This window comes from Loxodonta africana, chromosome 13 (assembly GCF_030014295.1).
Source record: "Loxodonta africana isolate mLoxAfr1 chromosome 13, mLoxAfr1.hap2, whole genome shotgun sequence".
Lineage (NCBI taxonomy): Eukaryota > Metazoa > Chordata > Mammalia > Proboscidea > Elephantidae > Loxodonta > Loxodonta africana.
This window is the reverse complement of record NC_087354.1, coordinates 36101521-36126717: the sequence shown is the minus strand read 5'-3', so window position 1 is coordinate 36126717 and position 25197 is coordinate 36101521. Positions and strand designations below refer to the sequence as shown.

The 25197-nt window shown below is 45.9% G+C and overlaps 1 protein-coding gene across 1 annotated transcript in view; it reads left to right on the top strand.

Moving 5' to 3' along the window:
• FAH (fumarylacetoacetate hydrolase) overlaps nt 1–25197 on the top strand; it is a 48794-nt gene that overhangs the window by 227 nt on the left and 23370 nt on the right. Inside the window, exons 2-7 of the mRNA XM_064267203.1 lie at nt 6683–6793; nt 10381–10502; nt 11000–11049; nt 18886–18976; nt 24768–24865; nt 24976–25028. Coding sequence (XP_064123273.1) covers nt 6683–6793; nt 10381–10502; nt 11000–11049; nt 18886–18976; nt 24768–24865; nt 24976–25028 — 525 coding nt within the window. The remainder of the gene's footprint in view (nt 1–6682; nt 6794–10380; nt 10503–10999; nt 11050–18885; nt 18977–24767; nt 24866–24975; nt 25029–25197) is intronic.

The window sequence follows — 25197 nt, the reverse complement described above, 5'->3', positions numbered from 1 at the left end:
TCGGCTGCCCGGCCCGCGAAGGGAGGGCGCCCCCTCAGGCTGGGACCCCCGCCCCACCTTGCCCTCTCCGCCTCGGGCCTTCGCCCATCCCTTTTTACCCCTTGCCAGCGTCCAACCCAGGCCCTCCGGCTCCTAGGAGGACGTGGGGCCCATCCTTCCCCTTGCTAGAACCCCTGAAGACCCTTGGTGTCATTGAGGAGCTGTTCAGCCCTCATTCCCGTTCCTGCCTTTGGGAGTGGGAGAGGGTGGGTGCGTGGAGGCATGGGGACGTGTCTCTCTAGTGCGCGTGAGTTCGAATACTGCCAGGTAACTTTCTAGCTGTGCAAGTTATTAAACTGCTCAGCCTCAGCTTCTGCAGGGCTGTGTGAGAATTAAATGCAAAATGAAATGAAACACGTAAACCTCTCTCCCTCTTAAGCAGAGCAAGTAGGGTTCTTGTTACCGAGAAGTTGCGTGCAATCATGCTGCCATCTCCAAAGTTGTGGGAGTGTGTTTCTTTTCCCCAGAGACTCCAGGTTATGGCTGATTCTTCATCTGGAAGGTTAGCCCCTCACCCTGGAACCGCGGGGACATTAATTAACCCCGGTATTTTAGCCGCTTAAAGGGACACACGCATTTCCTGACGCAGGAGCTGCGGAATCTAAGATGTCAAGTTTCTTTGCCTCCGGCTGGAATTTCTTCATCTGGGTGGTGTGGGCTCACCGTCATCTTCTGCTGCTCAGATGCCCTTTTGGGCAGGGAAACGAATTGTCACTTAGTAAGTGCAGTCTGTAGATACAATGAAATCTTAGAAAACTGAGGTTTTACTAGGAAATATATAATACGCAGGTTTCTGGGTGGGGAAAGAGGATCCCCTTGGAATCATTTATGGTATTTTTTCCTTGGATTTCCTTGGATTTCTGCTGCTGACTTTAAAGGCAAGCTCCTGAATCAGCTCTGTAATGAAACAGTTGCCGTCTAGTGGGCTCTCACTCACAGCGACCCCATGTGTCTCAGAGTAGAACTGTGCTCCACAGGGTTTTCAGTGGCTGATTGTTTGGAAGTCGGTCACGAGGGCTTTCTTCCGGGGTGCATCTGGGTGGACTCAACTTCCACCCTTTCAGTTAGCAGCTGAGCATGTTAACTGCACCACCCAGGAACTCCTCTGTAAACTGTAGAACTGCAGAATCTGCTCGGACTCAACAGTGTTCAGGAAATATTTGTGAAATGGAGCTTCTGGAAGCCAGCCCCTTCCTAGAAGGTGAGGTCCCTTCCCCCACGGCTGGTGGTTTGTCCGAAGTGGTTGGCTTTTTGTGGTTTTGCCTGTGGCCAGTGAGTCAAGTTGTGGTTTCACAATTGCCAGACCTGGCCAGATGTTGCAAGGACACAAGAATTTGACACTCCGCCTCCCCACCCCCCACTGAGGGACAAAATACAAAATATGTTAAACCTTAACCCGAGTTGGGCAACCAGCCTCTAACACTTTGCCCTCAGCAGTGTGCCCTTACCTTTCCTGGGAGCACGAATTAATTAGAAGGAAATATTGACGAGAGGCAAGCACACCCCAGTAGAGTGCTTTGGCTTGTTTTCCCAGAAGAACCTGGAATTAACCCTCCTTAGAGTACGGAAGCCCTGGTGGCACAGTAGTTAAGTACTCGACTGCTAACCAAAAGGTTGGCAGCTCGAATCCACCAACTGCTACTTGGAAACTCTATGGGGCAGTTCTTCCCTGTCCTATAGGGTTGCTATGAGTCGGAATTGACTCAGTGGCAACAGGTTTGGTTTGGTTTTGGTTAGAGTGCAACTGAGTCCTTCAGACACCATGTCCAGCTGTTTCCACATTAGAATGTGCATTAGACAGCAAATAGGGCGGCCTGGGAGAGAGAGCCCCTTCTCACTGCCCTCTGATAAGAGTGTTGAGGTTGGGGAGGCAGCCCCTTGGCATTCCAGAAGGCTTAGGGCCTTCAAGCTAACAGACCTTGTCTAAAGCTCCCACTGTGGAACTCCAATATTCCAATAGCTATGGCTGCCTCTTTAGGCTGGTCTAGTTGCCATGTCAAGGCCTCCCCTTCCTCCATGCCAGCGCCAAAACCAAAAAACCAAACCCATTGCCTTTGAGTTGATTCTGACTCATAGCAGTCTTTCATAATTTGGGTGGAACAAGAGTGAATTAATCAGCCATCATTTCATTCATCCTTTATTCAGCAAATCTTTTCAAACCCCAACTTTGGGCTAGACCCAGTCTAGTCATCTTAGATCCTGATTAGCATAAAAACATCTTAGAAAGCTGGGGGTTATCAGCAAAGAAATAATAAACAGGTTCCTCGGTGGGGAAAGTGGAGTCCCTTGGAATTGTTTATGGAATTTTTTGTTTGGATTTCTGCTCTCAGCTTTAAAGGTAAACTCCCAATTCAGCTCTAAACTATAGAATCCCAGATAGATGTTGGGGATCAAAGACACATGAGATCCCCTCCCTAGTTGCGCATTGCTCATGGACTGTTGTTGTGTGCCATCGAGTAGATTGATTCATAGTGACCCTCTATGACAAAGTTCAACTGTCCTATAGGGTTCCTAGGCTGTAATCTTTTATGGGAGCAGGTTGCCAGGTCTTTTCTGCAGTGGAGCTGCTGCTGGGTTCAAACTGCCAACCTTCAATAGCTGAGCACTTAACCATTGTGCCTTCAGGGCTCCTTGCTCATGGACCAACAGAACGTATACTAAAAAAAAACCCGAAACCCTTGCTGTTGAGTTAATTCCAACTCATAGCGACCATACAGGACAAGGTAGAACTGCCCCATCAGGCTTCCAAGGAGTACCTGGTGGATTTGACTGCCAACCTTTTGGTTAGCTGCTGTAGCCCTTAACCACTATGCTACCAGCGTTTCCAGAATATATATGTATGTAATATATATGTACATACTGTATGTATGTATATGCATAGATATATACATAGATAGAGATATGTATATACATCCAAAACCAAAAACCAAACCCATTGCTGTCAGGTCAATTTGGATTCATATCCACCCTGTAGGACAGAGTAGAAGTGCCCCATAGGGTTTCTAAGCAGCGGCTGGTAGATTCGAACTGCCTACCTTTTGGTCAGCACTCGAGCTCTTAACTACTGTGCCACCAGGGCTCCATGTATATGTACATACATACTCTGTGTCATACATACATACTGTATGTAAAGGTAGGCACAGTGACTGCTGAGAAACGGGGGATGGCAGTCATCTGGAGATGCTTTGTTAAAGCCCCTGTGGTCCGGCCCTGCCTCTGCCTACCGGTCTTCTGCTTCTCTCCAGCCACACTGGCTGCCGTTGATTTTCTGAAACACACCAAGAGCAGTTTCCTGCCTTAGGGCCTTAGCACGTGTTGTTCCTTGTGTCTGGAATGCTCTTCCTTCTACTCTGTACATGCCTGGTTCCTTCTCACTCTTCAGGACTCAGCTTAAATGTCACCTCTTCAGAGGCCTCCCCTAAACACCCTCTCTGAATGAGTTCCCACTGCACCCCACCACGGTTCTTGCCTATCCCTACATCTTGTTTCATTTTGCTTCTTGAGGGCGGGAACCAAGTCACTCCTCTCTATTGCCAGGGCCTTAGCCGCTTTAGTGTACTGCTGGCACGTAGTAGATGCTCAATAAATGTATGTTGTATGAATGAATATCTACCCTGTGTCTCCTCTCACAATGAGAGATTTACAGATATTAGTTAATTGAATTCTCACAACAAACCTGCCATTGTTTTGTTGTGCCCATTTTACAGATGAGGAATCAGAGAGGCTAAGAATCATGCTCCAGGTTTCACAGCCAGTAAGAGGCAGATTTGGGGTTAGAATCCGTATCTGTCAGCCTCCAAACCCTGTACTTTACCCTCTTCTACATCAAGCTGGGAGTTGGGTAAAACTTTATAAAACAGAGACAATGCACATGAATTCCCTTAGATTTAGACAAATGGAATATCTCTCCCTAGGCTACCTCCCTCAAGATAGAGATGGAAACCTGAGTCCCAGAGAGGATCAGGGATTTGTCCAAGGTGACAGAATGGTGAATGGCTGTGCAGGCTGGGAGCACAGGGGTGCTGGATCCCAGTTGTGAGTTCCTTCTAGAATGGCACTGAAGAAACTAACCCTAAGGTCTAAAGTATGGGGACTCCCTCTCTCAGGCTGTGTTTCTGGCTCCTCAGGTCTCAGTTTGGAGCTGGAGGGCAGTGACTTCCCCCTGGTGCTTCCTGGCTTTGTTGAAGCCGAGAATCTGTCAACCACAGCTTCTGACTAGATTTTGGAGTTTTCTCAGGGTTAGTGGCTCCATTTTGCTTTCAGCTGGATGTGGGGCAAGGGTCAGAGAAATAGCCCAAGGGTCTACCCTGTGCATCCCCTGATTGGATGGCACTCAGATCCAGGTGGCCCAGCTCTTTGGGGATCACAGAAGGTGCCATTTTCCTGAGGAGAGGTGGAGGCCCAAGGGGTTGGCAGTGGAGCTGGGAATGACAGCCAGGCTCTCAAGCAGCCTATTCAGGGCTGCTGGGTGAGGGCACTTCCTGTCCACCCCTGGTCCCAGGGGCTGACCTGCATGGAGAGATCACTAACCTATCTTCTCTGAGCCTGCCAGAATGAGCAGCCAATGGAGATAAAGCCAGCTAGTAGGCCTGCCTATAAGGAGCCCTGGTGGTACAAGTGGCTAAGTGCTCAGCTGCCAACCAAAAGGTTGGCCACTCGAACTCACCTAGTGCAGAGAAAGACCTGGTGATCTGCTTCTGTAAAGATTATAGCCAAGAAAACTCTATGGGGCAGTTCTGTTCTATCAAATGGGGTCACTATGAGTAAAAATCAACCTGACAGCACTTAACACTAACAACAGGTCTACCTATATGCTCCCTGGAGTTGAAATGGCAGAGAAACAAGACAGTGGGTCAGGAGAGCTGGAAGTTGGGCTCAGGAGAGAACCCCAGGAGACCGATTCCACAAATGTGCTCTTGGGTTCCTGACTTTGACAAGCAAAGCTCAGGGCTGTGGGGACAAAGACCAATCTTTCCCACATATTTGAGACATAATAGCTTTGATGGTGGGATTTTATGGTGCAGAAAGGAACTTGCCCTGCACATTCTGAGCAGTTGGGCATTGTGCTCCCTCATGACCTGAGCTCTGCTCCGTTTTAGCACAGCAGAGCTCATTCACCCAAGCCAGCAGGCCCTCGCCATGGTGTGTGCCGCACTCACTGCTCTGCTGTGTAGAGCATCCCCTTAAGCCTAGATTAAATCTGAAACATATACCAACTGCCTGGTAATGGGGCCAGCTCCTCACCCAACATGTGGGAAACCATAAGCAGCTCCCCACCCCCCCCCCCCCGCTTTTTTTTAAGTTGTACTTTAGATGGAGGTTTACAGAACAAACTAGCTTCTCATTAAATAGCACCACATATTGTTTTATGACACTGGTTAACAACCCTACGACATGTCAACACTCTCCCTTCTTGACCTTGGATTCCCTATTACCAGCTTTCCTGCTCTCTCCTGCCTTCTAGTCCTTGCCCCTGGGCTGGTGTGCCCCCTTAGTCTCGTTTTGTTTCATGGGCTTGTCTAATCTTTGGCTGATGGGTGAACTTTAAGAATAACTTAATCACTGAGCTAAAAGGGTGTCTGGGGGCCATACTCTTGGGGTTTCTCCAGTCCCTGTCAGGCCAGTAAGTCTGGTCTTTTTTTGTAAGTAAGTTAGAATTTTGTTCTACATTTTTCTCCAGCTCTGTCTGGGACCCTCTATTGTGATCCCTGTCAGAGCAGTTAGTGGTGGTAGCTAGGTACCATCTAGTTTGTACTGGACTCAGTCTGGTGGTGGCCATGGTAGTTGTGGTCTGTTAGTCCTTTGGACTAATCTTTCCCTTGTGTCTTTAGTTTTCTTCATTCTCCCTTATTCCTGAATGGGTGAGACCAGTGGAGTGTCTTAGATGGCTGCTCAGACCCCAGATGCAACTCACAAAAGTAGAATGTAGAACATTTTCTTTATGAACTATGTTATGCCAGTTGAGCTAGATGTTCCCTGAGACCATGGTCCCCACAGCCCCCAGCCTAGGATTTCGGTCCCTCAGGGAGTTTGGATGTGTATATGCAGCTTCCATGACCTTTCGGCAGGCCCCTTTAAGCTGGGAATTGTCCCTGGATAGGAAGTCCTTGGGGGTGCAAACACTTAATATTCTCAACTGCTAACCAAAGTGTTGGAGGTTCAACCCCACCCAGGGGCTCCTCAGAAGAAAAGTCTGGCAATCTACTTCTGAAAAATTAGCCATCCGAAACCCTATAGGGCACAGTTCTATTCTGACACACATGACGTCGTCATGAGTTAGAACTGACTCACTGACAACTGGTATTACTGGTCCTTGGATATGAGGCTTGGACTAGGCTTCTGCTCCTTCCCTGCTCCAAAGGGTTGTGCTTTAGGTATTTGACTTCTCATTCAGCAGATGAAGATTCTTTGTCCTGGAAGCAGAGATGGCACCAGGTTTCGTCTGGGCAGAGAACATGGGCAATTTCTGCCCAGTTGAGGCCCAGGGAGCTGGGATAGGATGCCAAGGACTGAATTCTTCAGTTTGTTCTTCGAAGAGGGTATCGGGGGGCCAGGGCTTTTCACATAGACAGGCTCTCTGTGCACATGAGCCCAGCCCTCCCCAAGGCTTTTCCTGGTGCTGACCATGCCATCTGTCTCCCAGCCAAGACCGAGGATCGGTGTGGCGATTGGCGACCAGATACTGGACCTCAGCGTCATCAAGCACCTCTTCACCGGGCCTGTCCTCTCCAAACACCAGGATGTCTTTGATGAGGTAGGACACTGTCACATGGCTGGTCACTGATTTCAATGACACTTGTTGCAAATGCCTTGCAGACAATGCTCTTTGAAATGGAGGGCATTTCTGATAGAGATAGTGCATTCGGCTTCAGCAGTTTAGGTGAATAAGGCTGGGGTTGTTCTGGGAGAGACAGACTGGCAGGGGTGGCCTTGGGACACTTTGAAGTAGGTTTCTAGATGCCTTGAGACCAAATGGAATGTCCTGGAGTTGATGTCTATTTTGCAGAGCTGAGCATTCCCAGTTGCAGGGGCGAGGCTCTTCAACAAACCTGGTTGACGTCCTCATTAAGCTGTTTGAGCATCTGCCTGCCCAAGGCCTGGGCAGGACCCTCTTAGGGAGGGAGCCATGAGCCCTGCCCCCCAGGTCCACAGGGATAGGCTGGGAGGAGTGGACACCTGGCCTCCAGGGCCCTCTGTGCTGCCACCATTAGGAGTGAGCCCGAAGTGCACGCACATGTGAAATGGACATGAATCTACTTCCCTGCAAAGGGTCATTTTTTTTTTTTTTAACTTTTATTGAGCTTCAGGTGAACATTTACAAATCAAGTCAGACTGTCACATGTAAGTTTCTATACTCCTTACTCCGTACTCCCACTTGCTGTCCCCCTAATGAGTCAGCCCTTCCAGTCTCTCCTTTCTTGACAATTATGCCAGCTTCCAACTCTCTCTATCCTCCCATCCCTCCTCCAGACAGGAGATGCCAACACAGTCTCAGTTGTCCACCTGATATAATTAGCTCACTCTTCATCAGCATCTCTCTCCTACCCACTGTCCAGTCCCTTTCATGTCTGATGAGTTGTCTTCGGGGACGGTTCCTGTCCTGTGCCAACAGAAGGTTTGGGGACCATGACCGCCGGGATTCCTCTAGTCTCAGTCAGACCATTAAGTATGGTCTTTTTATGAGAATTTGGGGTCTGCATCCCACTGATCTCCTGCTCCCTCGGGGGTCCTCTGCTGTGCTCCCTGTCAGGGCAGTCATCGATTGTGTCCAGGCACCAACTAGTTCTTCTGGTCTCAGGATGATGTAGGTCTCTGGTTCATGTGGCCCTTTCTGTCTCTTGGGCTCTTAGTTATCGTGTGTCCTTGGTGTTCTTCATTCTCCTTTGCTCGAGGTGGGTTGAGACAAATTGATGCATCTTAGATGGCCGCTTGTTAGCATTTAAGACCCCAGACGCCACATTTCAAAGTGGGATGCAGAATGTTTTCATAATAGAATTATTTTGCCAATTGACTTAGAAGTCCCCTTAAACCATAGTCCCCAAACCCCCGCCCTTGCTCCGCTGACCTTTGAAGCATTCAGTTTATCCCGGAAACTTTTTTGCTTTTGGTCCAGTCCAGTTGAGCTGACCTTCCATGTATTGAGTATTGTCCTTCCCTTCACCTAAAGCAGTTCTTATCTACTAATTAATCAGTAAAAAGACCCTCTCCCACCCTCCCTCCCTCCCCCCTCGTAACCACAAAAGTATGTGTTCTTCTCAGTTTATACTACTTCTCAAGATCTTATAATAGTGGTCTTATATAATATTTGTCCTTTTGCCTCTGACTAATTTCGCTCAGCATAATGCCTTCCAGGTTCCTCCATGTTATGAAATGTTTCACAGATTAATCACTGTTCTTTATCGATGCGTAGTATTCCATTGTGTGAATATACCACAATTTATTTAACCATTCGTCCGTTGATGGACACCTTGGTTGCTTCCAGCTTTTTGCTATTGTAAACAGAGCTGCAATAAACATGGGTGTGCATATATCTGTTTGTGTGAAGGCTCTTATTTCTCTAGGGTATATTCCGAGGAGTGGGATTTCTGGATTGTATGGTAGTTCTAACTGTTTAAGATAACGCCAGATAGATTTCCAAAGTGGTTGTACCACTTTACATTCCCACCAGCAGTGTATAAGAGTTCCAATCTCTCCGCAGCCTCTCCAACATTTATTATTTTGTGTTTTTTGGATTAATGCCAGCCTTGTTGGAGTAAGATGGAATCTCATCGTAGTTTTAATTTGCATTTCTCTAATGGCTGATGATCGAGAGCATTTTCTCATGTATCTGTTAGCTACCTGAATATCTTCTTTAGTGAAGTGTGTGTTCATATCCTTTGCCCACTTCTTCATTGGGTTGTTTGTCTTTTTGTAGTTGAGTTTTGACAGAATCATATAGATTTTAGAGATCAGGCGCTGGTCGGAGATGTCATAGCTGAAAATTCTTTCCCAATCTGTAGGTGGTCTTTTTACTATTTTGGTGAAGTCTTTAGATGAGCATAGGTGTTTGATTTTTAGGAGCTCCCAGTTATCTGGTTTCTCTTCATCATTTTTGGTAATATTTTGTATTCTGGTTATGCCTTGTATTAGGGCTCCTAAGGTTGTCCCTATTTTTTCTTCCATGATCTTTATTGTTTTAGTCTTTATGTTTAGGTCTTTGATCCACTTGGAGTTAGTTTTTGTGCATGGTGTGAGGTATGGGTCCTGTTTCATTTTTTTGCAAATGGATATCCAGTTATGCCAGCACCATTTGTTAAAAAGACTATCTTTTCCCCAATTAACTGACACTGGGCCTTTGTCAAATATCAGCTGCTCATATGTGGATGGATTTATATCTGGGTTCTCAATTCTGTTCTACTGGTCTATGTGTCTGTTGTTGTACCAGTACAAAGGGTCATTTTTAAGAGTACATTTCAGTGACATTACTTACATTTGCCATGTTGTGTAACCATACCCACTATTTCTAAAACTTTTTCATCTCCCCAAGAGAAACTCAGTACCCTTTAAGTAATAATTCCTCATTTTCCCCAAGAAACCCCTTTGTAACTCAAGTGAAGGGGATCAGTTTAGGCTGGGAACCCCCATGCAGACTGGAGTGTCTACCTCCTTCAACTTCAGTTCAGGCCAAGGTTAACAGATGTCATGGATTGCATTGTGCCCCACAAAAATATGTATTGGAAAGAAAAATACGTGTTGAAATCCTGGTCATTAGTACCTGTGGATGTGACCGTATTTGGAAATAGGGTTTTCTTTTGTTATGTTAATGAGGCCATACCAGTGTAGCCTGAGTCCTAAACCTAGTCACTTCTGCGTGATGAAAGGAACAGGTTAGACACAGACACACACAGAAGGAAGACAGATGCCTGAGAATGCCAAGGAGTGCCAGCAGCCACCAGAAAGGAGAGAGGCCCACAGAAAGAATCAACGTGGCCGAGACCCTGATTTGGACATTTAGCCTCTAGAACTGTGAGAAAATAAATTCCTGTTCTTTAAAGTCACCCACTTGTGGTATTTTTTGTTATGGCAGCACAAGGTAACTAAAATAACAGGTTTAGCTATTAAAGGTGGCAGGTCCTGGGCTTTGATAACTGTCTGCAAGGCCAAGGGGTTGAAGCCCATTACAGAAAGGCAATACCTTTCTTCTGCTTGATGAACAGATGACAAAACTAAGAACTAAGGTCTCGAGAGGTGGAGTGACCTGGAGATAGGTGGTAGGGGCCTTGACACGCTGGGCTCCCATTGGCTGGTGGGGTATCCCCCAGGGCTTTCCTGTGCCTGATCTTTCTCCCTGTTTTGGTCTAGCCAACCCTCAACAGCTTCATGGGCCTGGGGCAGGCTGCCTGGAAGGAGGCGAGAGCATCGTTACAGAGCTTGCTGTCTGCCAGCCAAGCCAGGCTCAGGGATGACATGGAGCTTCGGAAGCGGTGAGGGGCAGGTGGACACTGGTGGGGAGAGGGGACGTGGCAGGGTTGATGGGAACTGTATGGTAGTCTGTGCTGTTCGGAGTCACAGCTTGGCTGCCTCCGCCTTACTGAGTCAGATTCACCTGCATCCAGCCCCTGCCTGGGCTGCAGGTTGGCGGAGTGCTGTGGGCAGCCTGGGCTTGCCTTTGCGCCTCATAGGCTAGGTTAGGCCTGCCGCCCCCCCCCCCATTCGCTCCACTTTTCCTTATCAGCATCGTCTGTGCCCTTGACTGGTTTCCCAAGTAGGAGTGAGTTTAGCCCGTTTCCTAGACTGGAACATAGAACCAGTCGGCTTTAGCGCGTGGACAAAGCTCTGGCCCCAGTCCAGCCTGAAACTGCCTGTTGGAGGATTTGTAGCAAGATTTGGGGGTGGTGTGGGCTGAGCCTATGGGTGGGCAATCAGAGCAGGGACCCCAATTCACCACGTGCTTGGCCTGAAACCCCTGGTTCTATTTCAGTGCATTCGCCTCCCAGGCTTCTGCCGCGATGCACCTTCCAGCCACCGTAGGTGAGTACGGCCTCCACACTGAGACATATGGGCGAGGCAGCTTACTGGGCCAAGAGCCAATGCCTTGGTCCCTGCTTTCTGGTGGTGGGAGGACACGGAGGAAGGGCTCTGGGGCTGTTACTCTTCTGCCATTAACTCAGGCTGTGTCTGAAGACCAGAACTCTCTCCCAGGGAGCTTGCAGACTGCCCCAAGTTGTGGCTGGCTGCACGGCTCCTTGCACATCATATCTCCTTCTTTTCCCAAGAGGCAGGGGTGGTTTACCCAGTAAGCAAGGTAAGCACATGCTTAGGAGATCAACAAAGCAGAGATAACAGTTGTGCAAAGCAAAGATCCATACATGCCAAGTAGACAGGACACAAGGAAAAGCAAGCGTCGCAGTGGAAGGGAACTGCAGTTGCTAAATGAAATTGATACCAGGTCTAGTTCATAAGAATGTGCCGGCTGGAAATAAAGTTCACCAAGTGTCATGAGGATACCACAAGGTTATTTAAGCTATGAGGCTCCTACCACTTCAACACCTTCATTGACATATGTCTCCTGTGGTCCCCTCTCGTGTAATTGAAACTCCTTATTTCAACCTCTTCGGAGTATACTATTTCTCTCTAATAAACAAGAGGTGGGGGTGGGCTGTCACGTCTAACTCTTGCTACATTCACCCAATATGCAGCTGGATCCAACATGAGTGATTACTGGGCAAGGACAAATTATGTTAATAGTTAAACAGGTCTCTGATCCATTTTGAGAGAACAGCCTTGTACATCCATATCTGCTGATCCAGCAACTTCAGCCAGGAGGGCCAGCAATGCTCTTTGCCATGTTACAAACACAAGGGGATGCTCTTGTGCACGTCTGGGTAGACAACCAATGGGAACTCCAGTCCCCTTGTGACCCTAAGTATGTGCTTACCTTATTGGGTAACCTGTCCCTACACCTTGAATTGTGCAGTCAGATTCTAGATGCCTTAGAAAATATTACTGAAGACCACACACAAAAAGAAGATACCAAAAGAGAAGCTGAAAACATTGCCAACAAAATGCAAACACTAGAGTATGTATTTATGTTGGTTACGTGGAATAATACATTGCAGCATTGTCGGTGGACAAGTCAAGCTCTCCAAGAGTCAGAAGTAATTTAAAGACACGCACAGATCTCTACCAGTCGCTAACAGGGTATTCACATAGTGTAAGAGAAGATTTTGAAAACACAACAAAATGAATACTGCCAAATACTGATTATCAAGCAGTTCACTGCCGTGGAAGTACTGGAAAGAAACAAGTAAATGACGGAAGTGCTCCAGAAGTATTGAGGGCCAGAGATCAGTTTTGTGTAACCACATACTACACCATCATTGACACACTTGAATTTTGTATGAAAAGAAGGGTGAAAGTGTATGAAATTCTTTCAAATAGCTTTTCCTCCTCACACAATGTGGACATCCCTGATGTGTGAAGGCACCCGAGAAGTTAGTGCAGGCTCATCCGGATGACTTAAAAGCCTTTACGGAGAAGAGCGACAATTTCATTCTTACATGAGGACTAAGTTTATAGATTCAGGAAAGACAGATTTTACTCGTGTAGGCATGTATGACTCTGTAACGCACATTTCCCAATGTTGAAATCGCTTTACGCATATTCCTAACTTTAATGATCACGGACTGTGTAACAGAAAGCCCATTTTTGTCCCTAAAAAGACTCGATAATCCTAGCCTTCAACAATGCTTTGAGAAAGACTCGATTCATTATTCTTACTATATATGGAAGTTGGTACTGTTTGGCAGCTCAATTGTGATGAAATCATTGAAGAGTTTGTTACAGCAAAGAATGAAATGAAGTGTTTTTAATTATAACATGTTAGAGATGAAAAATCTAAAAATAAAATATAGAAGTTTGTTGTAATATTTGTTTTGTGACCATTAAATTTTCTCTTATGACATCTTTTCATTTATAATTACAGCATTCATTATGAAACAAGTATCAAATCTGAAGTATGAGCCGTTTAAAGCAAAATTGGTAGAAGTCAATTTTTCATTGTGGAAGATGAACAGAATTTTACATTGATTGTTACAACAACTAAGTTCACCGACTGATTTTCTTTGTTGTAGAATATGTGGAATACTCCTTTTGTAGAAAATGTGGTATATAGTAAAAATCTTAGTACCTGGTATCCACTAAAATTTTATATTTCAGTTCATCTCATTCTGCTAAAATGGCATATGCCAGTTTTTTGTTCAATTGCGAATATTATAGTCGCATTTAAAAAGAAGTTACATCATGTATAGCTATGTGTGTATATATATGTATTTTGTATACACGCATGTATATATATATATAACTCACATGTACTGTTCGAATGCCTAAGTAAACAGGAGGGGGTACCACAGATTATCAGTGTTTAGGGCCCCCACGTGCCTTAATCTGGCCCTGCCAAGAGGCTATGGGGCAAGTGCTCTGGGCTCAACCCATGAGTCAGCAGTTTTGAGGAAAGAGGCCAGAGAGCAGTGAAGGGCCCCAACTTAAGCACTTGGCAGACTGTCCAAATAGAGTTTCATTCAGGAAGTTGGAGTTGTTGAGGTTGCCTTAGCCTGAAGCAAAGAGAGAAACTGGATCTGTCTGAGGCAGAAATTGCAGCCCTTCATCGTGGTCCACCAGCCTGGTGAGGAGACCTCGCCTGTTGGGTTTGTGTCCAGGCGTGTTAGAGACTGGTGGACCCTGCCAGTCCCTTTAGGACCACAGACTCTGGCTAAGATGAGCATCCCAACAGCCTGGGCCCTGGCAGCCCTTCTGGCTGTCGCTGCCCCGCTTCTGTGGTTAAGTTCCTAGATCAGCCCAAGGAAGCCTTACATACAGATAGTCCACTTCCAAAAGAGAGGCAGATATATATTCAGTATTTGCTGACCCTCCCTAAGGGTTTAAAGATTATAAATAGTTGAAATACTGTGCTGAGAAGCACATAACCAAAACCAAACCTGCTGCCATCAAATGCATTCTGACTCACGGCAACTTCATGTGTTACAGAGTAGAACTGAGCTCCGTAGTGTTTTCTTGGCTGTGATCTTACAGTAGATCACCAGGCCTTTCTTCCATGGCACCTCTGGGTGGGTTCAAACTGCCAACCTTTAGGCTAGCAGCCGAGCATGAACTGTGCCGCCCAGGGACCTCAAGTCAAAACCCGAGTTTGATAAGAATTGTTTACCTTCTACTGCTAACCATCCGCTGGTTCCCTGATGAAGAAGTTTTCCCTGTATTTCCTTTCTCTCAATTCTTCCTTTTCTCTACTGTTTTCCAACCCCTTTTAAGTGAGAATAATGTAGACCGTACATATATATTGGAAAACAAACAAACAAGGAGGCAGACACTATTACATTTTTTAATTTGGCAGGCGTGCTCTGAAATGCCTTATTGGCTCTGCCCTGGGCTCCTACCAGGGTAGCTGATATTGTTGCAGAATGTAAATGTAGTGCTGTGTTATTCTAAAGCAAGTGCTGGAGTGATATGTGTTTGTACCGCACTTTACAGTCTGTAAGACACACGCTCTTATATGTTTTCTTATTTGAAAAAGATTCAACCTTTAGCTCTGCTTTGAGCCTCTCTAATGCGAAATTGAATTGAAATAGCCATGCCAGGACAACAGTGATGCTCAATAGGGGTAAGGAAAGGCCTACGATATGCCAGGCACTATGATACATACTTTAGGTATATTATTTCCTTTACTCTCCCAACATCCCTATGATTGGCACTGTTATTCCCATTTTACAGATGGAGCAACTGAGACCCAGAGAAGTAAAGGGGTTGTCCAAGATCATACACAGCCAGGAAATGGCAGAGTCAGAATTCAAATACAGATTTGGGCAAGTTGTTTAATGTCTGCAGACCTTACTTGTACCTCTATTAAGTGGGAATAATATATTATCTACCCAAAGACGTAGTTTTAAACCAGGTCTTTTCTGCCCCTCAGACCCATGATTTTTCCTTTCTTTTTTTTATTATACTTTAGAGGATAGGCTTACAGAACAAACTAGTTTCTCATTAAACAGTTAGTACACATATTGTTTTATGACATTGATTAACAACCCCACGATACGTCAACACTCTCCCTTCTCTACCTTGGGTTCCCTATTTCCAACTTTCCTGTCCCCTCCTGCCTTCTAGACTTGCCCCAGGGCTGGTATGCCCCTTTAGTCTCATTTCGTTCTATGGGCCTGTCTAATCTATGGCTGAAGGGTGAACCTCAGGAGTGACTTCATTACTGAGCTGAAAGGGTGTCCAGGGGCCATACTCTCAGGGTTTTTCCAGTCTCTGTCAGGCCAGCAAATCTGGTCTTTCTTTTTGAGTTAGAATTTTGTTCTGCATTTTTCTCCAGCTCTGTCTGGGACCCTCTACTGTGATCTCTATCAGAGCAGTCAGTGGTGGTAGCCGGGCACCATCTAGTTGTACTGGACTCAGTCTGGTGGAGGCCATGGTAGATGTGGTCCATTTGTCCTTTGGACTAATCTTTCCCTTGTATCTTTAGTTTTCTTCATTCTTCCTTGCTCCTGAAGGGGTGAGACCAGTGAGTATCCTAGATGGCTGCTCACAGGCTTTGAAGACCCCAGATGCTACTCACCAAAGTAGAGTGTAGAATATTTTTTTTATAAACTAGGTTATGCCATTTGAGCTAGGTGTTCCCCAAGTCCATGGCTCCCACAGCCCTTAGCCCAGCAGTTTGGTCCCTCAGGGAGTTTGGATGCGTCAGACCCGTGATTTTATGAAACAAGACTTACTCACTTCCATGTTTCTGTTTTTAAGAGAAGAGCTGGAGCATCAGATTTATTTTCCTTTTCTGTAACCTGCCCCCCCCCACCAAAAAAAACCAAACCCAGTGCCGTGCAGTCAATTCTGACTCAGCGACCCTATAGGACAGAGTAGAACTGCCCCATAGGGTTTCCAAGGAGCGCCTGGTGGATTCGAACTGCCAACCTTTTGGTTCGCAGCCATAGCACTTAACCACTATGCCACCAGGGCTTTTCTGTAGGTACCTGCAAATGGTTTTCTGTGTCTTACATGCTTTCCGTCCTAAGATGGGGCTGAGGGGACCGTATATCCAGCGTCCAAAGGCAGGAACAAAGGAGGTCTTGTCCAGGTAGGGGAGGAGGGCAGACAAGAGCCCAGGATGACCTTCTCTGAGTCAGAGAGAGGCAAATTCTAATCATTTTCCATTCCAGATCTGGAGTTATTTTTTCACAAAACAATCTGTTCTTGATTTATGTGTGCAATGTCCTTTCTTACTGATCTCTTACTAAAAGCTATGAAAGTATGCTTCTTTTAAGTCTCCTTCTGGCATCTCTATTAATTTTGTTTCCTTGAATGTCATTTCTTTCATGGGTTGAATTGGCACCTCTTTCATGGTGAGGGTTTTCCTGGATGCTTGGTCGACTCTGGCTCATGTGCTCATCTTTGTTTATGTACCAAATACCCTGTTATCTGTCTGTGGATGCAGCTTTTCCTGTAGCCAGCCCCCAGCGAGAGGGGCAGGACTTGCTTCCAGGTGCAGAGTTCTAGTATTTTGCTTTCCACCAGTGGGCTTGCTCCCTATTTCTCCTGAGGACTGCCAACCTCTGGAGACATTTTGCTGCCTCTCTGGCCCAGCTCTTCAGCCTAGGTAAAGGCCTCTGCTGCCTGGTGTTTGGAAAAAGCTGGGTAAAGAGTGGGGGGTGCAGGGGTTGACTCACTTGTACCCACTCAGCCACCCTCTTCTCCCAGCACTCCTCTCTCGCACTTGTTTGGGGCTACAGCATTTTTTTGGCGAACTAGTTCTTGGCGAACTAATCATCTCTCAGGGATTCCTCATTATTTCTGATTGGTTGATGGTACCTGTCTTTGTTTCCTTGTTATGCATTTATTCTTTTGAAAAACATCTCAGCTGTTATTTCTATGCTTTGGGACTGAAGTCGAGAAGCAGAAACTAGGGCTCAGTCTACCCCTCTTCCCCAGTTGGCTCCATAGACTTTCCTTTCTCTCTTTATACTTCCTCATGTTCATTTCCAGTCTAGGCTGTTGGTATTGGCCTAACTAGCTTTTCTTTTTTTTTGATGGGAGATTTAGGAAGGATAATAGGCAAACTGTCCCAACTGGTTTTTCCTGTGTATTCTAGTAATAAGTTGGCAGCAACTGAAAGGATAGGCCAAGAGAAGTTGTTTGTAAACTCTAAAGAGAGCTCTTCCAGCAGATGAAGGATTTACTCCTGCATGGAAGACAGGTAAGAGACCCTGGGTGATGAAAACAGTGCAGTTGGCTGCTAACTGCAAGGTTGGAGGTTTGAGTCTACCCACAGATATCTTGGAAGAAAGGCCTAGAGATCTACTTCCAAAAACTCAGCCTTTGAAAACCGTATGGAACACAGTTCTACTCTGACACAAATGGAGTTGTCATGAGTTAGAGTCAACTCCATGGCAGCTTGTTTGGTTTTTTTTTTGGTTTGGGAGCCAGGTGCCCACAACTCGCAAACCACCCACATGTGTTGTAATCAACAGGCACTTATTGGGCACCGGCGAAGTGTAAGACCTTGTTCTTGGCATTAAGGGAGAATCAAACAGAATGAGGTCCAGACTAGGCCACAGAATAGCGAAGAAGTAAGTTATGCACACACATACCTTCACCACCTGTGAGCAGTGAGGCATTCCCCAAAAACGGTGTTGTCTTAGTTTCCAGGTGGGTGACTTTAAAGAACAGAAATTTATTGTCTCACAGCTCAGGAGACTAGAACTGTGAATTTAGGGCACTGGCTGTAGGGGAAGGGGCTGTCTGTCGGCTCTGGGGAAAGACCCTTGTCTCCCAGCATTCCTCCTTGGAGACCTTCATGTGGCATCTGTCTTTCACCCATTTGTGCTTGCTTGTCTCTGTACTGCTCCTTATAACTCAGAAGTGATTAGGTTCAGGACACACCCTACACTGATATGACCTCATTAACATATCAAAGAAAGCCCTGTTTCCAAAGATATACAAACCAATTGCCTTCTAGTAGATTCCTAGCAACCCTACAGGACAGAGTAGAACTGCCCCATAGGGTTTCCAAGGAGTGGCTGGTGGATTTGAACTGCTGGCCTTTTGGTTGGCAGCCGAGCTCTTAACCACTGCACCATGAGGGCTCCTCCAAAGGTATAGGGGTTAGGATATCACCACATATTTTGGGGGGGACGTAGTTCAACCCATAATAGGTTCAGCTGAAGGGTTCATAGGAGGGAGATCCAGTGAGTGAGCATGGGGATGGCTTTAAAGAACAGAAATTTATTGTCTCACAGTTCAGGAGGCTAGAAGTCCGAATCCAGGGCACTGGCCGTAGGGGAAGGGCCCTCAAAGAAGTGAAAGGCTGTGGACACACAGAGACAAGGTGGCTGGCATAGCTTAGGCAAAGGCCTGGTGAGGAAGGCCCATGGGACCTGAGGAATGAGAAGCAGGCAGGTGTGGAGAAACTGGAAGCTCATGCTGGGAGCAGGGTCCGCCGGGTCGTGTTCAGACTCCAGTGCGTGTTTCAGAAATTGCTGGCTCCTTGTTTCTCCTTGGTTTCTCACTCGGGGCTTTGGAAATGAATCTTCAGTGAAGCTATTTTGTGTTGCATATGGCTGTCACTGCAGGAAGAATTGAGGCAGGGCAGCTTAGAAAGGTGCAAGTGCAGTCGTGAGCACGCCCCCGGCTCTGCCCGCAGCACCCCGAAGCGCTTGGCGCCCTGAGCATGGGCCCCTGGGAGCTTGTGTTCCTGCTTCGGCCTCCTCACATCTCCCGCCCTGGTCCTTGGACTGTTCCACGATCCTTCCTGAGGGTCTGGGTCACTGCTGGGCTCTCTCATGCCTCTCTTTGCAGGAGACTACACGGACTTCTACTCCTCTCGGCAGCATGCTACAAATGTTGGCATCATGTTCAGGGACAAGGACAATGCCTTGATGCCAAACTGGTTTGTATCTATATGTTCAAAGTCTGTCTTTCCTTTTCCAGCAACATGTTTGTCCCCAGGGACTGTTAAGGTCCTCTTGGGCTAAAACAAACTGGGGAGGAAAAGCAGTAAGGCAGTCCCCGGGTTACGAACGAGATCTGTTCCTAAGCCTGACTTGAAGTCGATTGGTAGGTAAGTTGGGACAGGGACATATGGTTCTTATTTAGCGTCAGTTAGTCAAATGTTTGTCTTAGTATATAGTACATATATTACCTTTCTACGTATGGAAGCACTTAAGAAACACTTCCAATATTTTCATGAGCATCACGAAGTAGTATGTGTATTCATTATTATGAACCATTGTATTTAACTCAAAATTTTAATACAGTAGGCTTTATGGCATTCCGTTCTTAAGTAGGAGTTGTCTGTAAGTCAGACATTCTTCACCCAGGGACTTACTGTAATGGTCATACTGTTGGAACCTCTGGAAGTGAAGTGGGAGCCAGCCTCAGCTTCTGATCTCCGCTCAGTCCTGGGCCTGCTGTTCCTTAACCTCTCTAAACTGCAGTTACTTCATCTAGAACACAGGGGTTGGAAATAAATCCCTCTGAGTCACTAAGATCCTTCCTGGATTCTTCCATTTGTAAGCTGCATATTATTGTTTTATTGGTGAGTTTTACATTTCAGCATTCTCTGAGCTTAGAAATTGCTGGTGAATGAGAATCCTCGCATGAGTCTGGTGGTGTGTATTTCTCAAAATGTGGTTGCTACATTCTTGGATTAATTCTCATTAGTTCTGGGAGGTCCAAGGCCATGATTGTTAGCCCATTTTACAGGCGAGAAAACAGGCTCAGAGAAGGAATTGACTTGCCTGAGGACAAACGTGGCCAGAGACCGGCTCCTAACTCCCAGCTCAGGACCATTGCCTGAGCCAGGTCCCAGAGCTGTGACCTTTCTCCTTTGTTCTGTGCTGCCTTCTGGATGGGGCAGTTGCTTGGAACTGTGGAGGTCCTACCCAGTAGTGAGTACGCCCCCAGGACTGGGTGCTGCCAACCACACACAAGATGCTGGGGGGGAAGAAGTCTTTTCTAAGAGCAGTTTCAGTTGGGCTGGGCTGCAGGGTGGGTATCTGTTGGAATAAACATGAAGAAGGAAAAGGGGGGAGAAAGAGACAGAGCAGGTTACCACCCAGGGAAGTTAAGCAACAGGCCAAGGCTGCAGAACCAGACCAGGGTAGAGCCCGGCCGACAGGCTTCTGTGCAGGCTCCAGGCTGAGTTCACTTGCAGTCAGCCTGTCTGTCTGGTGGCCCTGGTGGTGTTGACTTGATGGGACTGCCTAGCCCTTTGGGACTCTGGTCCTTGGGCATCAGTATCAGGTGGCCAGCAGGAAGTGAGGAGAGAGACCAGGAAATGGGTTAATCATGTCTGAAACCAGGTGTGAGAGCCTCAGCCATCCCCACCCCGTTTTCTTCAGCAGAATGAGCACAAACAGACCCTCTCTAGAGATGTTTAACACAAGGTAGCCATGCTGTGCCTTTTTGCTTTATGGATGTATCTTGTGTAATAAAGATAATATGTACTTTTTGTAATTAATCCACACAGTACAGAAAGTACAGAAAATAGAGCATTTAAAATGTACAATGAACATACCCTTTGACCCTCAGTCTCACTTGTGTGTGTCTGTCCTACAGAAATGAAAGCACAGCGTGTCAGTGTTCAAGGGTGAGGATGGTCATTTGACAGTATTTCTAGTTGTCCAAAGCTGGAAGCTGTTTGAAGACTCATTGGTAGAGGAATAGCTGAATAAATTGTGATCTATTCACAGTAGTCAATGCTTTGTAGCTATTGAAAGAATAAGTTAGATCAAGAGGGATATGCATGATATATTGTTAAGTGAGATAAGCAAGCTGGAGGGTATGTATTATGTAAACTGTGCTCTCATTTGTATTAAAAAAACAAAAAAATTAAAATATATATATACACATACATACATGTATGTGTATATCTATATATGTATCTGTGTCTGGCAGCTGCTATTGAGTCAATCTTTGATATCTCTCCTTTTAAGTAAACTTAAATCTACCTCAGTCTTTTGCAAAATAATTTTTGTGAATCAGTAACGCAAGAAAAGGGAGCCCTGGTGGCACAAAGGTTAAGCACTCAACTGCTAATGGAAAGGTCAGTGGCTCAAACCCACCAGTGGCTCTTCAGGAGAAAAGACCTGGCGATCTGCGCCCGTAAAGATTACAGCCTTGGAAAACCTATGGGGCAGTTCTACTCTGTCCTATAGGATCACTATGAGTCAGAATCAACTTGACGGCACACAACAGCAACAACAACAGTGCAAGAAACATATGCAATAAAATACCATTTGTATAACAAGATGCAAAAAAATACTACACAATAGTGAAAGTGTATAGAAATAAGGGGAATGAAGGACACCAAATTTCAGCGGTGGTCCCCTCTTCAGGGAGAGGGCAGAAAGGGAGGGAAGGAGAGGGAACGATCAAGGAGGAATACAAAAAGGGCATTTAACTGAATTGCAACATTTTATTCCTTAGCTTCATTGGCAGTATATAATTATTTGTTATGATATCTTTTTGTATATCAAATATTTAAGAAATTAAAAGCAAAAAAAAAAAAGTTCAAACATTTAAGAAATTAAAAGCAACAAGAAAGAGTCAATACATGTACATGGTTCAAAATCCAAAAGGTTCTTAAGGGCAAACAGTGGAAAAAAGACTTTCCCACTCCTGTCTCCCACCATCCAGTTCCCTTCTCCAGAGGCAATAGTGCTATCCGTTCTTACATATTCTTTCAGAGATATTCTTGCATGCCTTCAGCCAGTTTTTCTATTCAGTTGTTCATCTCTTATTAATTTGAAGGAGTGTTTAATTTGTTTATTTATACTGTGCCTTAGGTGAAAGTTTACAGCTCATCTTAGTTATCTAGTACTGCTATAACAGAAATACCACAAGTGGATGGCTCAAAAACAGAAGTTTATTTTCTCACAGTCTAGCAGGCTAGAAGTCCAAATGCAGGGTGTCAGCTCCAAGGGAAGGCTTTCTCTTTCAGCTCTGGAGGAAGGTCCTCGTCATCAATCTTCCTCTGGTCAAGGAGCTCCTCAGTGCAGGATCCGCAGGTTCAAAGGACGCGCTCTTCTCCTGGTGCTACTCTCTTGATGGTATGAGGTTCCCCTGTCTCTCTGCTTGCTTCTATCTTTTGCATCTCAGAAGACATTGGCTTAAACTGTAGATTAACCTTGTAGATTGAGTTTATATAACTGCTGCTAATCCTATCTCATTAACATCATAAAAAAAAAAAAAAAATAGGATTTACAACACATAGGAAAATCACAGCAGATGACAAAATGGTGGACAGTCACTCAATACTGGGAATCACGGCCTAGCCAAGTTGACAGATATTTTGGGGCGGGGGGGGGACACACAATTCAGTCCATGACACAGCTCAAATTAATTTCTCATACAAAAATTTACACCTTTATTGTTTTGTCACGTTAGTTGCAATCCCCACAATGTGACAGCACACGCCACTTTCCACCCCGGGTTCCCTGTGACCATTCAACCTGTTCCTGTCCCTTCCTGCCTTCTCATTCTGCCTCTGGACAGGAGCTGCCCAGTTGGTCTTGTATATTTGATTGAACTAGGAAGCACATTCCTCACATGGGTTATTGTTTGTATTATAGTCCTGTCTAATCTTTGGCTGAAAAGTAGGCTTCAGGAATGGCTTCAGTTCTGAGTTAGCAGGGTGCCCAGGGGCCATAGTCTTAGGGATTCCTCTGGTCTCCATCCAACCAGTAAGTCTGGTCTTTTTTAAATTATTATTGTGATTTAGGTGAAAGTTTACAGAGCAAATTATTTCCTCATTAAACAGTTAATACACAGATTGTTTTTGTCACATTGGTTGCCAGCCCCACGGTGTGTCAACACCCTTCCCTTCTCCACACTGGGTTCCCTGTTCCCAGTCATCCTGCTTTCCTGTCCCTTCCTGCCTTCTCGCCTTTGTTTTTGGGCTGGTGTGCTCATTAGTCTCATATACATGATTGAACTATGAAGCACGTCCCTCAGGTATGTTATTTTTGGCCCTATAGACCTGTCTAATCTTTGGCTGGAGGGTGAGCCTCAGCAGTGACTCCAGTACTGAGTTCAAAGGGTGTCCGGGGGCTCAGTCATTTTCTTTGTGGCATTTACTTTTGTGTCATGTTTAGAAAGGCTTTCTCCACCCTAAGAATTTGAAAATAGAGTCTGTATTTTTTCATAGTACTTGTTATAGCCTTGCTTTGTACATTTAGATCTTTAATCCATCGGGAATTTTCTTTTATGTCTCATGTGAGGTATGAATCTGTATTAGTTTCCTGGGCCTTCTGTAACAAATTACCACAGATTTACGACAGTGAAAATTTATTCTATCACAGTTCTAGAGGCCACGAGTTTGAAATCAAGGTGTTGGCAAGGCCACACTCCCTCTGAAGGCTCTAGGGGACAGTTTGTTCCTTGCTTCTTCCAGCTACTGATGGCTGCAGACATTCCTTGGCTTATGGCCACATAACTTCCATCTCTGCCTCTGTCCTCACATGGCCTTCCCTTCTCTATGTCTTTTCATCTTCTGTCTCTTGTAAGGACACTTGTCATTGGATTTTGGACCCACCTGGATAACTCAGGATGCCCTGATCTCGAGATCCTTAACTTGCTTACGTCTACAAAGACACTTTTCTCAAATAAAGTCATGTTTACATTTTCCGGGGGTTAGAATGTAGACATGTCTTTTTTGGGGTCACTATAGAACCCACTCCTGGGTGGTGCAAGTGGTTGATGCACTCAGCTGCTAACTGAAAGGTTGGAAGTTTGAGTCCACCCAGATGCCACTTGGAAGAAAGACCTGGCAATTTATTTCTAAAAAATCAGCCATTGAAAATATTATGGAGCACAGTTCTATTCTGACACACGTGGGGTCACCATGAGTCCAAATCAACTCAACAGAAGCTGGTTTTTACTGAATGCACTACAGGGTCTCATTGTCTAAACAACATTCACTACTTTTTATTTATTGTGTGCTAAGTGTTCTCATGTGGCTTCCCAGCCAGCCTTCTGGATATGTCAGATTGTTCAGGGGATCTCTTTTGTCAGCACCACGCTATTTTAAATACCTTTATAATGAGTTTTGACATTTGAAAGTGCGAACTGTATTGGCTTTCATCTTTCATTTCCTCTCCCACATTTCTGTCTAATAAACAGAGCTCTTGACAGTGTTCGCATTGCCTTGGATGACTCTTCTGCTTTGAGCTTTACCATCTGTTTGCAGGGTCTCATTGTATTAGGTAGGGAGCAGGCTACAGTGGAAGCTGCAGAACTTTGTGGTCAGACCACCTGGATTTCAATCCCAACTCCACCACTTCACAGCTATGTGACCCAGTCAAGCCACTTAAGTTCTCAGAGCCGGGTCTGTTTAATGATGGCTAATGACACGTGCAGGGCAGGGCTTTTGTAAAGGTGACATTAAAAGAGAAACAATATGAAAAGCACTTCGCGTGATGCCCGGCACATACTAAGTGCCGAGCAGATGGTAACCATGATCATTACCAGCTCTTCCTGGGTCTGCGTCAGCACCATACTGGTGCTAGAGACGAGGGTGGGAGAAAGTCGTAATTTTATTCCCACCGTTTACCCTTACGTACCTTTTGATTTTTGAACCATGTCTATGGGTTGACTCTTCTTGTTTGTAGTTTTTTAAAATTTACTTTGCAGCCCATGACGGAGTTGACACCCTGCCCTCTTTCGTCTTCCTTTATCAGGTTGCACTTACCGGTAGGCTACCATGGGCGCGCCTCCTCCGTTGTGGTGTCCGGCACCCCGATCCGAAGGCCCATGGGACAGATGAGCCCCGATGACTGTGAGTGCCCCCAAGACCTAGGCACTGCCGGGTGCCCAGGTGTCTGGGTCCATGCAGTGAGCTCCCTGGCCTGGCACTCCTAACAGCCTCTTTTTCTGGTGTTATTACAGCTAAGCCTCCCATCTACGGTGCCTGCAAGCTCCTGGACTTTGAGTTGGAAATGGTAAGCTGTGCTTCGGTGTTTTATTGACATGTACTTGCTATAAAAGTGATGGCAATACAGCTCTCTGGCATGGCCGCCCTGAGCAACGAGCCGTTCCCCCATCCTCAGCAAATTAATAGCGGCTCTGGGTATCCCCACCTGGCCGTACGGAGTATCAGGCCCTACTGCA